This window comes from Lonchura striata, chromosome 2 (genome assembly GCF_050655825.1).
Source record: "Lonchura striata isolate lonStrDom1 chromosome 2, ASM5065582v1, whole genome shotgun sequence".
NCBI classification, from domain to species: Eukaryota; Metazoa; Chordata; class Aves; order Passeriformes; family Estrildidae; genus Lonchura; species Lonchura striata.
In genome coordinates, this window is record NC_140704.1 from 17,191,574 (window position 1) to 17,204,892 (window position 13,319).

Below are 13,319 nucleotides of genomic sequence, written 5' to 3' on the forward strand. Positions count from 1 at the left end.
CAATGCTTCTGGCCTCTGGCTGAAAAGAGAGCAGAAGCAAGCATAAGCTACTGCGACATTTTCAATGAAAAGACAAACCCTTTGTACTACCTGCAGGGTGACAAAGGGCAGTAAGCACCTGGTGGGACCACCAGCTGGAAAGTAGGGAAGTGAAGGGGCAGTGGCAGCTCTTGGAATGATGAATGCTTTTTTGTTCCTTAAGGGTATTGTATCAGGTGGATTGCTGACAGCATGTTTCTGTTTCCCTGGTATGAATACGAACCAGATCCTGACTTAACACAGGCCAGCTTATTCACTGGCCTAGTTTGTATGAGCCTGTGGACTCTCCATCACAGTCTGGCTGAAAAGGTGTTTATGCTGTCAAAAGTCTTCTTTCCTGTTTGGCTCTAATAACTCATTCCTGGTAACGCAAAATTAATTCTGGATATTGTCGTGTGTGGTCCTGTGTGTTGTTACCAACAGTTTCCCATGCCAAGAATTCACCTGGCTTCCCACCAGCTTGTTTCTCCAAGGGGCTGTACAAGGGAATGGACTCTATTGCTGATTTTGCAGATTTGTTATTGCCATTTGTAAAGATTCGTCCCGGCGTTCAAAACCAATAATCAACCAAGTTTTCAAAGAAGCCGTTGAATTCAGAGAGAACTGGAGACTAAATTCCTTCTCTGGTGACTTTGAAAATCAGTAATTTCTGAGAATTAACTTTTTGTTTGCCTCTCATTCAGTAACTGATAACCTCTTTGTCCCATAGGTCTTCTTTTGGGTCACATTAAGTTACAGTAGAAAATATGTTTTCCATGTGAGGAGACAAAAAAATGAGCAGAGAAAAGTGGAAGCTCTGCCTAAGCAGACCCTAAAATGCTGCAGTGGTTTTTTTGTGTATTTCCTTTTATAACCTACCTGCTTGACACTTCAAACATGCACACAATTTTTCAAGAAACAACATCCAAATAATTTACTTCTAGAGAAAGGCAATTTCCTGCAAGGTAAAAGCAGGAACAGCATAAAATAGTGTATAAAATCCAAAAATCATAAGCAGGCATGGAGCTTATATATATGTGGTTTCTGCATCCTCTGTTGAAATCCCTCTCCACTGGGTATTTTTGTTCTTAGTAAAAATTGAGTTTGGGGCAAGAACTACAAGATGCATACTTGTTTCAGCTGAAATCACAAGTATTTTAAATAGAAGGAATGTACACAGCAGTATTTGATCAATCATCAGAAATGTACAAGTTTCTCTAAGCTTCTTAATACTATAATAATTGGTTCTAAATGTGGAAGTAATAAAATAAAATCCTCATTGTTTTGTTCTGTTTTCTTCCTCAGAGAGGCCAAGGTTTTCACATTTTCACTCTCACATTTTTAACAAAATAATGAATTTGTAATTTTATCCCATCAATTTTTGATTGCTATCTGCCTGCCCATTATATTGAATTATAAAGTTGTTTTCAAGGAATTAAGAATACTATCTACATTTACAAGGCAATGAATAAAACACCAAAGCAAGTAGTTTAGCTTGTGTGTAAAAATTATTGTCATACATGGATGGGATAGCAAATCCAAAACCCAATCCCTACCTAGGTAATGACTGTTTGTAATATGACTTTGCAATTCTAGTTATAATGTAGACAACAAGCAGTTGCATGGAAAGGTCATGGAATTGCAATCTACAATTCTTCTTAAATCCTAGAAGGAAAAATGCATTTAAATGACACCTAGAAAGTAAAGAATGTAGCTTTATATTACCAATTCTTACTTACTGCAATTTTGTTGTTCATGAAAATTGAATAAATAATTAAAGTAATCAGAATAAAAATAATGAAATCTATATTTTAAAATATTTAACTATTTCTGAAGGAAAATTCCATGAATTGTAAAACTATTCTTTCTGACTTAAAACACAAATAATTTTGTGGGGATAATGCTGGTCTTTCAATGGAGCAGCTGAGATACAAATCAAGGTTATTACAAGTTCCTGTAAAAGAATAAAAAATCATCACAGTGACAACAAAACTCCTATAAACAAACCTAAATGTTGGGAACCAAAAGCATTAAACAGAATATAAACATAAAATACATTGCATACAGAGTATCACTAACCAATTTTGCTGGCTTACACAAATGCTATGCATTTGCCAAGCACTTCATAAAACATGATGTGGGAACAGAGCTGGACAGGTGCTTCTCCAGTGCTGCCATGATTTTCCTTTGATGATGTCTCCAAGATGACTGCTTTGGAACCCCACAGTTCTTACCCCCTGCAGATTAAACAAACTTTCATGACAAAGACATCATTATATGATGCTATTTTTAGCATGAAGTATGTCAAATAAACCTGGATTTTCTCTGTAGTGCTGCAGTCAGTCTAAACTCCCTGCCAACATCCTCTGTCACGCAGTACAACTAACTGCTCAGTCAGGCAGCCTCCACCCTGCCCCTGCCCCAACCCTGCAGTGTCCCAAGCCACCCCATGGGCACTGCCCTGTCACCTCTGCAGAGCAGCAGGGGAAAGGTACAGCAGGGAGCCACCACCAGGGGTGTTTGCCCAGCAGATCAGCCAAAAACAGGTTTTAAGGTCTACTCCATGATTCAGCATCACTTGCAAAGGGCACAGCAGGTGAACTGTAAGCAGAAGAGCAAGAGGTCACACATGTGGGCATGATAACCCACACTGTGGTGGGACCAGAGAAACATCTGCATTTGCTCTTCCTCTGAACATCTCCCCAGCAGCCAAGAAGCAAAGGCACAGGCAAGCCCTAACTTCACACACATTTTATACCCATAGATCCAAAAGACACCCAGCAGTTTGCATTTCATTAAGAGACTCCCATTATGCAGGCTTAGCAATTTTCTCTTTTAATTGCTTCTAAAAGCAGCTACTTGTCTACTGGAAAACCTTGCCTTCTGCAGCTACAAGGCTGCAGGAATGATTCTGTGCCTTCTATATAAGATATGTATATCTATATTGTACAGAAGATCATAAATGCACATTTCAAAAATATATATGGCTATTTTGGGTCCAATGTAATGTTTTTTTATGCTTTGACACAATGCAAAATCCAACCTAATTCATATATATCCAGAAATCTAAAATCCACTAATTTCCTGGTAAAATGTCCAGGATTCGATTTGTTTGTACACTTTCAGTGACTAAAAGAACTAACTCATAAATAAATGAAACATAAAAAAAAAAGAAAGAAAACTCATCTGCATAGATGGAGAGACAGTGTTTAATCTTCCAGGAGTTAAAAGAACCAGAAGATTGAATAGTGCAACATGATGACAGCCTGCCAACCCAGTGAAATAATCACTATCTTTTACTAAATTTCAAGCATTTCTAAAGCGAATTTCTGAGTTGATGAAAAAGCTCCTACAGAATTGGAAAAAGTTGGCTTCAACCTGTCAAGAAATCCTATTTTATTGTAAAAAATCAGATTCAGCTTGAAATAACTTCTCTGCAGACAGGCAGGCAGACCTGTAAGCCTGAATCAAATCAACTGCCTTTTTTAAAAATTGCATTCACAAAACCCCCCAAAATTTAGAATTTATAAAATGATTCCTTCAGAATCCAATCCAGCACTGACATTAAAAAAATCCTCAAATCGTAAGGGAAAAAATTACATTTTTTATAGGGTTTTTTTCAACTGTGCACCAGCTCAAGTACTTACTAAACACAGGCAGGAAAACTTCTTCCCAACCAGCTCTAAACAAAATTATTTTCCTCGTCACTTTATTACCATGGTAACTCTGGGCTGTGGGGTCAGAGAAAAAGCTAAATACCTTTTTATTTCAGCAGCTGGTGTTTGTTAGGAGAGCTTGCCCGGAGGTCTGTATGGTGTAAATGAATGTGTGTCCCGTGCTCCTGGGCAGGAGCTGGAGCTGCCTGGTATCTGCCTACAGGCTTCCAGAGGATGATTCTTTGTAGGATGACAGGATCATGCAGGAGGCCTCCACTCCAACCTGCTGCCCAAAGCTACAAGATCAGGGCTTTATCCAAGAAAAGCTCAGAGGATGGGAATGGCATAACCTTTGAGTAACCTTCTCCACTGTTTGACTTCTCATGGTGAAAAAGTTTTCTGAGTATTCATTCTGAGCCACTCTTGTTTAAGCCTATGCCTGTGTCTCTCTTCCTCCCACCGTGCACCACAGTGCAGTGCCCATCTGTGTTCTCCATACCCTGCCCCTCCCTGAGAGGTGACAATGGGACACCCCCCACGCCAGCCTCTCATGGCTGTGCAGGTGCAGCCACACTTTCCTCTCAAGAAATATAACAGGAGAAGCAAGAGGGTGTGTGAAAATACATCTCTGGATGATTTCCAAAGCCACAGAACTGTGCAAATAATTTCCTTACTTCTTAAAACATCTTCTTAAAACCAGTGAAAACTTTAGAAGTGGGGTTCAAAAGGCACCCAGCACTTGAGAGAGCAAAGCTGCCCTCCAAGCTGAACACCCTGAGGTAGTACAGTGAAAAATCTCCAGGCCCTATTTTTCTGGTATCTGGACTTCTTGCTTTCAAAGCACTTGTATACAGCTCATTTAAAGAACCTAAGTAATTTCCTTCCTTTCTTTCCATCTCATGTTTCCATTACACCTGACAGCTTGACTCAGACTGGTTATCCAAAAGGCAGCTTTCTGACCCAGGAGACCCTGGGAAAGGTACATGTGAACACACACATATGCAGGAACCTACCTGGACTTGTACATCAATAATCAGTCATTAAAAATCACCAGGCTGACAACTGAAAATAAACTAAGTGAGCCTAAACTATCTGTATTTATGCAGATGTAAGAATGTACAGAGGTTGTGCTAGATGAAATGTTCATGCAGCACTATATTGAGCACTAGGTGATTAAGGTGAGAGAACTGGGTTGTCAGAATTGGGATTATGCAAAGAGAATTATACTATTTATCAGCCATCTAGAAGTTAGGGATTTAAGAGTTTTCTATCCACCATGTTCAGGGATCTTGATGGATTTGTCTTCCATGACCTCTCCAATGCTTTTTGAACCCATGATATGCAGAGCAATCTATTAAAATGAGCTCTACAATTTATTTATGACATATGCAGAAGAAAACTTCATTTATTTTAAGCTGCTGCATGATGGCCACCCTGGGTGTTCTATAGATCCTGCACAACAAAATCTAGAAAATTTCAGACTCCTAATTACCTTTGAATCATTCACAATTTTTTATAGCTCTCATCCCTCTTTCTGAGTCATCCCTCTCCCAAGGTAAAGAAGCTGTACTTACACAGCTGCCATTCTCTGTCTCTCATCCTTTTTGTTCCCATTCTTTGTATCTTTCCTATACCTGATAGACACATCTTTGAGATGAGGAATACAGGCATGTGCACCCATAGTATAGATGAGCTATAGGATTTTACAATGACATCGTAAAATGTGGTCTATTTATTTCCCCTTATTTTCTAACATTGTAGTTACCATTAAATTCAAAAGAATACAGAACGGACTCTACAATTTTGACCTCAAAATTGCAACCACTGAGAAAACAGAGCTATTTCTCTAACAAGAAATCCTAAACATACATATCTGTTCTGATGAAAATATAATGAAAAATCCAGAAAATTATAATGGCATTATCTGATCCTAGAAGCTGTAAAGTTAGTTACTTTACAATTTTGATGGGAAACCCATTCAGTTTGGATCAATAATGACTTCAGAAAATCACAACACAAAAGCCTGCTGACAGATTTAATATAAATGTGCTTTATTGCAGAGAAGTTACATTATTTACATGCTGCAACACATTACAACATAAATCTATCAAGTATTTCATGGTGGATGCTGTTGGTTGCCAGATAACATTGTCATAAGAACCACATTATAAAGTGAAGAGACTTACAGCTTTATATGCTCTACAACTTGGAGTAGCTAAAATTTTAAAAGTCAAAGGCAGTGTTTGCTCAGGCCTGCCTGTTGTCATATGCATGCAAAAGCCTAAGGAGAGCAAATATAAATGTCTTGTCTGGTTTCAGGTCTATGATGCCACCAAAGCTGATGATAAGTGTGTACTGATTTATATTTTAAAGCGCATAATCTTGCATAAATTATACAAGTCTAATAAGATTGGTATAAATCTAATTACTTATAAACCATGGCTTAGAAATGAAGGAGAAATGCAGCTTGCACATGCATTTAGAAGGACAACCTAGCAAATGTTTGTGACTTTTGTGTTTATTGTCTTTTCTCTTAACAGATCTGCTAGAGAACACATTTATACCATCTTTACTCTAGAGTTGCACTTCTCTTGGCTGAACAATGACAGTGAAATTCCAGAAAAAGACATCTAAGCAATCTAGTCAATATATGCTGGTGGAGAAAAATCTATGAAATACAAAACATATTTATGTCTAACTTAGTATGTCTTCATTAAGCAATGCTTCTAGCAGCATCATAGTGAAATAGGATAGTTGAGTGAAGTTTGGCCCCTCATTTTCTTAAATGTGAAATAATTTAAGTCCTAATTGAATCTGTAGCCCAAAGATCAGTTGCTTAATAAACTGGGGAAAGCTTTTTTGTTTTCTAAAGGAAAGTTTTCCAATTGTGTCAGTCTTAGGGGGGGATGTGACTACAATGAGCCTAAAGAACCACAACAGACAGTTTTTAAGAAGTGAGGGAAAGGGTCAGGATGAAACAAATCTAAACCAAATGAGAATATACAAGCCAATGCCTTCCGTGGTTAACCAGCCATTGCTTTTTGCTTTCTGTGCAGATGGGCTGTTTTACACCAGCCAAGGAGTGGGCTTTGTTTCTGTGTTTCTAATGAAGTTATCTTTCCAAACAGAAAGAAAGGGAACAGAAACCGAGCAAGAAGAGATACACAGCGGTGGCACAGACACAGTCATGCACGAAGGGCTTGATCCTGCCAGGAACACAAGGGGCAGTGGTACTGTGGGGACACTTTGCCAATGTGGATCCCCTCGTCCTTGGTGCACAAAGCACCCTACAGGCTCCTGCAGAGCAGGGCATGGGCAGTGTGGCCTTGCTCAGCTCCGAGGTAAAGGATGGAGGGCCAGATGAGCAAGGGCACGAGGGCTGGTACCTGCTCCTTGCAACCACCTGTCTCCAAGAGGCAGTGAGTACATACAAAGACCTCCTTCCACAATCCCTTTGTGTATGTCCACTTCTAACTCACAGTGGGGCTCCCGTAAGTGAGCCAGGGCAGCCTGCCATAAGCTGGCCCCCCATCCCAATCCCAAAAACTACTGCTGAGACTGCAGAACTTCCCTTCAAGGATAGGAGAGGTGTAAGATTGTCACCTTTTCAGCAGGTTTAAAATTGTGTATTTCTCTGCACACAGGGTCAGTGTGCTCTGTTCCTAGGATAGACTTCTTCCCATGGAAATTTAGGGTTATTTTCTCTCAAAAAAGCTGATCAAGTCCCACTGAAGCTGACAAAACAAGTTACAGACAAATCCCATGAGTATCTGGGACTGGAAAGGGAGAATCTGAGCACACCAGGTCTTAATCTCAACTCTTTTCCACACCAAGGACAGAGCTGGATTTGGGCTGCACATAGGATGCCAGTGGCCCTGTGTGTGCAAAGTGAGTGCAGTGATGTCCAAAGCACACAGACTCTTATGCCTGACTCCCTTTCATGGGAGGAACAGGGATTCTGGATTGAAGGGTCCCAGTCAGATCTCCTAGACCATAATTATGCCCTACAAAAGGTGTGAGAGAGTCAGACAAGCCCAGGGTAGTAAAGACCTAAGTCAGCACATCCCCGTGGTGGAACTGAGCACTATCCTGGATAACCAGGTTGGCTGGGGCAGTTTAGTCACTTAATCTGGAGCTAATGAGCAGAATTTGTAAGTGAGGTAACATGTTTAGACAGCACCAAGACCTGAGTCAACTTGTCCCCAGCTGGCTCAGGTGCTGGCACATGTCAACGTTTGGGTTTAACAGCGGCAGTAGGAAAATCAGATCCATCTTGATCTGTCAGTCTACACATGCCCATAATCTCCTCTCCTTTTTAGACAGAAAAATCCTCATGCCCAGGTTGTCTAAGTCCCTCTGCTCATTGCATTTTATCTTAAGCCACTTTTTCTATGATGCCACAAAAATCAGTTTATACTACATACGTGTATGTGCATGTGTGTATTAGATATGACATTTATATATATATATTAAACATATATAAATATCTATTTTTATATATTATATATATATTAAACAACACATTCTATTCAATCATCCACATTTCATGTTCTTCCACCAAATCCCATCACTTCTCTCAAATTGCACAAGTTCTTTAGGACTGAGCTGTCTTTGTTTTGGAGTACACTATGTATGGCCAATTCCTGTGAACAGCACTTTACTGGTACTGCATTGAAATGGCTGGGGCTGTTTAATTACTGCTGACACTCCTCAGAAGAGTTCAACATGTCCTCAGGCTCTGATGGTGAACTGTCACTAAGACTCATAGTTGTGAATGGGCCACCTATGAATTAAGCTCATATGCAGGATGAGGACTGTAGCTATTGATGAAAAGTAGCACTGTATCAAACAGTAACTTTTACTGTAAATGTACATATAAATTTAAAAAAACTCAAAGCATTTTGGACAGTTGGAGAGAGATGCCATCATTTCTGTTCCCAGTATCACTTACATTTGCATATATGGGGGAAGAGTAATATTTTGGAGTTCTCACTCCAAGAGCAAATTTCTTGAGGTTTGCCAACAGGGATAAACAGTACAGTGTTGTTCCATAAATAAAGTACCTCCCAGAACTGTCTGGTTTTAGTAAAACAAGTGATCATTTCTGGGGTATAGTCATTGTCATTCTTGCTTGTCTTATTTAACAGGATAGGTTCAGTATGAAATACTGAACAAGATCATCGCCATCGATGTTTAAAGTAAGATTTCTCGTCTCTTAGATGATGTTTTTCAATTAGTAACAAAAAACCCAGGTAAGTTGTCCTACCAGTATAAACAGCTAAGACAACTGAATTTCCACTATTAACAAAGTCTATGAGCATTAACAGGGAAGTGCATAACTTACTGCATATAAAACCCCTGAATAATACTGTATCAAACTATAAATATAAATAACAGAGAGCAAACAAAAAAAAAAATCAGTATATAAATTACAGGAAAGAAAAAAAAATAATCTCCAAAGCCCAAAAGAATTTCCCAGTATGAACTGTGGCTTCCATAGCCAGTGAAAGATTACTGCAATTCTATATATAAACAAAAAGGTCTACAGTAGGTATTTTAACTTGCAATTAGAAGACAGTATCTGCAGATTGCATAAATATGTTGTTGTGTCACATAATATCAAAGTTATTTGCAAAAATTATACAATCTGGAATGCTTTAATATGAGACACAACAATGTACTTAAACACACAGTAATAAGAAAATGAAAGCAATCATTTTATAAAATATTCTTGGGATGCATTGAGTTAGCAGTGCTATTTATATTAAATATGTAAAGTGAAAAATTGTCACTTTAATAAGCTGCTCATTGGTACCCCTTTTTGCCATCAGGACATTTTCTGTGTCCCACTTCTGCTGGATCTTTAAAGTCCCAAGGGCAAGTTACAGCCAGGTACGGCATCCAGAAATAATTTGGTTAAGATCTACACTGTGCGTTTGTTATCATCTTATTATTTTTTCTTTTAAAAGACAATTGATTTCACAAAGGCAGATTTCTTTCATTGACACAGTAAAATCCTTGGAGCAGGGACCATATTCTGGGCACTGCTAATCACATTGTTGGCACTCAACATATGAATAATAACAACAATAATGATAATTTACTTTGCTTAACTCCTACATATTTGTAGTGCTGATTCCCTTGATTTAAGTGATGCTCCTTAGGAATTTTCAGATCCTTATGGCCTAAGTCCCCTCTGTCTTTCCTGTTTTCTGTCTTCTCAATGTTGCTACTCTCCTCAGTCCAAAAGCCTCTTATTTTCGAGATGCTGCTGTTTTATTTGCACTTATAGCAGAGGTGTTCAATAAAGCTACACTTCTTTCTGCATTTGGTAAATCTGCTGTATCATACTCCCAAGGGCAGACTTCAGCTCGAGATGCTAAAGGTTGCTGTACGTAACTACTTGGCTTATGGGAGTTAGATGAAAGCACATTTCCCTCGGAAGAGGCAATCTTTTTCTGTTCAGCCAATTTATTGAGGTTTTCCTTTTCTGCTGTTTTCTGGGGCAGCTCGTCCCGCTCCCCAGCACGGGTATTAGGTGTATTCCTATTAACATTCTCACACTTCAGCCCAGGAGAAACCTGGGACTTGGAATTTGACTGATTTTTCTCATTTTCAAAGATCTGCTGCTCTTGTGTCTCCTGAGTGGCTGCTTCCACATTCTCTGAGCTCTTTTGATTTGACTGTTGGAACCCCTCAGGTGTCTTCAGCTTATGATGAGTCTTCCCCTTTGGCTGGGAAGGGTGGTTTTTCTCTGGCTCTGAGGAAGCAATAGACACATGTTTTTGAGCTTTAGAGTCAAAAGGCACAGGACCAGGAACTTGGTCATATATCTCCCAAGGACAAACTTCTCCTATGTTGAAATTGTCCTTGTGCGGAGACTTACCTAGGCCTGTGTCTGGATTTGCAGGTATTTGACTAACCCTTTGCTGTTTTATAATTCCAGATTTATGGGTTTTCTTTGCTTCCTCAGACTGGGTAGAGTTTTTCCGGTGGGAATCCTTATGTTCCCCTTTATCGGAGGCTGAGTGCTTTTTGCTTGCCTCCTTACCCTTCTGCTGAGATTTATGAGATTTAGTGCTTTCTTCTAGACTTTGTGTTTTACCTGTTAGTCCCAGAGTCTTTTCCTTGGCACTAGCAATAACACTGAGGGATTTTTGTAACACAGATGTTCTTGGATGCAGAGGCTTCTTATCGGCACTTAAATTATGTGCACTTACTGATTTGCACACTAAAGGGACCGATTCAGTAGAGACAGCTTCAACTTTTTCAGGAGCATTTTTGGTTAATTTGTTATCATTCAAGGAGTCCAGAAGTGTTTTCTCAGAAGCTATAACTTCTGCACTTTCTGTAGTTAAGCCATTTGGTTCTTCTGTTTGATCCCTAACATGATCGTAAGTGCTGTGGGACTTTTTTAAGGAAAATACTCTGTTTTTCGAAGTATCTTCTTTTGGCTTTGGAGAACTTGTGGAATCTGGTGGGTTTTTCTTCAGTGTGGCCAAGTTCTTCACAGCACTGTGCTCCATCAGGTCCTTCTCATCCCTGGAGCACTGCCTGGTGACTGTCTCAGGGATTTCTGTAATGCGCCGCATTATCGAGCGCCCCAAGCCCTTTTTAGAGCACCTTTTTTTCTGGAGATGTGGATTATTAGCAATCATCTTTTTCCTTTTATAGATTTCAAGCTGAGCATATAGTTTCTTCAACTCATCCTGCAAAGCAAAGTGAATGGCAATACTAGTATTTATTTACACAGTGACTACAGTCAAACAAGCAGCTTGATAAATACAAGACACATTGCTCTAAAAAGGGCATTAAACTCATTTCACTGTCTTTTGTAATTCTTGAATATGCCATTTCTCCATCAACTTGAATCCCATTTTTTTCCACTTAAAAAGAATTCAACTCTCATGCACAAACAAGTTACTTTCCACAGCATGCACACTTCATACTCATTTATGCTGTTTCAGATTTCACAATGCTGTAGTGTATGATTTCCTGATGAACTCTACAGCTATTCTAACTCTATAGTGTTTTGTTCTTAGAACACAAGGCCTTTAATCATGTAAAATAAGAATAAAGTAATTTTCTCAATTAATCAAGTTTTTAAATTTTTATATATATCATTATAGTTATATATGCTTATGTATATGTTACATACAAATGACTAATTAAAATGAAGCCAAAAACTGTTTGCACTTCAAAATAATTCAGAGAATCTGTGTAAACTAAGTAACAGCTCTTGCTGACAATGATTCCTTCTCCTTAACCACCACTATGACTTTTACTACAACTAGTAATGCAGCATCTCTTCACACTAGTAAATTCTGAGACTTTACATGACCTGATACCACAATCATAAAAGATCTAAGCTGGTATTTTTCAGCTGATATCTGCAAAGAGAAACAAATGCATGCAAGTTGGAGTTTTCTTATAAGAAAAAGTGTTCTTGAAAACAAATGCTATTTAAATGAGTTCTATGTACCCGAATATCTTCAGGATCCAAACTATGTTCACTCCATGCTGAGTTGATACTGCTGTTCAGATAGGATCCAGACCGACCCATATCAAGCTCATCTTCATAAGCTTCTGTAGCTATATCATCTCTTGGGTTATTGCTTGAATGTGAAAACTGCAATAAGTATTCACAAAAAAAAAATGTTGCCATGAGTGCAAAAGTTTACTTCAACATCAGTGTAAGAGCTTACAACAATTTTTATGGTACAATGACCCTTGTATAGATTTGACTTGATTCTCAAACTCAAAACATTACTTAAACTTCATTGACTTTAGTAGTGTCCTATAGAGTCTCAGTATTGTATGGAAGGAACTCAATAATGATGGCATAACAGGATAAATCTTAAAGATTTGCATTATTTGATAGGTATTTGACCCTCTTCAAATGGCATTTCAATTAAACTGGCATGAAAATAGACTTTCAAACATTATTTCCAATAAGGCTGCTGAAACAGTAAGACACTATTTTATACAATATACATTTTAATAATCCTGCAAAAAGCAGTTGTCCTATTTTAGATCCTAACCCTGCAAATGAAGACATAAGGTGGGGAAAAAACTAACACAAAAAAAAGAAAAAAAAAATAAAGGAAAGAAATTAATGAAAAAGTAGACAGCTATTTCCTTCTATGTTTCACCATATCCTTAAATCAGGAATTGGAGTGAGGTTGTCATTGTTGTTTTGTCCATATTGATTCACTCATCTGAATTTACTATTGTCCACATAGTCATCTGTCTTCAGGACTTTATGAAAAAAACTAAACCTTGTGAATCTTAATTGTCTGAATTCTTGGTGTGTTGGAAGAAAAGTCTGTGCAGTCTAACAGAGATAAAAAGCTAAAAATGAAAATGCTGGTCAGTAGTTATGAGTCAGCTTCAGAAAGGTCAACTAATTTTCTAGGCCAGTTTAATTAGATGTCTCTGAAGACATGTAATATATCTGAAGATATGTAATAAAGTATATGAATATAAAATAGAAGATATAATATTATTGCTAAAGTCCAGAAAAGTAATTTAAAATAAAACAAGGTTATGCAGTATTAAGGCTGCATCAATGGGTCCCTTGTTACAACTGTTCAATGTACATATATTTGACAGTCATCAGCATACCCTGTTCTGACACACAGGAAA

The 13,319-nt window shown here is 38.3% G+C and overlaps 1 protein-coding gene across 2 annotated transcripts in view; it reads right to left on the reverse strand.

Moving 5' to 3' along the window:
• Positions 1 to 5,703: 5,703 nt before the first annotated feature.
• GPR158 (G protein-coupled receptor 158) overlaps positions 5,704 to 13,319 on the reverse strand; it is a 185,556-nt gene continuing 177,940 nt past the window's right edge. The window contains exons 10-12 of one of the 2 annotated variants that reach the window (XM_077788579.2): positions 12,157 to 12,303; positions 10,561 to 11,383; positions 5,704 to 10,434 (exon numbers count right to left, since the gene is read on the reverse strand). In XM_077788579.2, coding sequence (XP_077644705.2) covers positions 9,929 to 10,434; positions 10,561 to 11,383; positions 12,157 to 12,303 — 1,476 coding nt within the window. In that variant the 3' untranslated portion in view covers positions 5,704 to 9,928. Of the gene's footprint in view, positions 11,384 to 12,156; positions 12,304 to 13,319 lie in introns of both variants that reach the window. The other variant, XM_021533112.4, reaches the window with a different exon arrangement.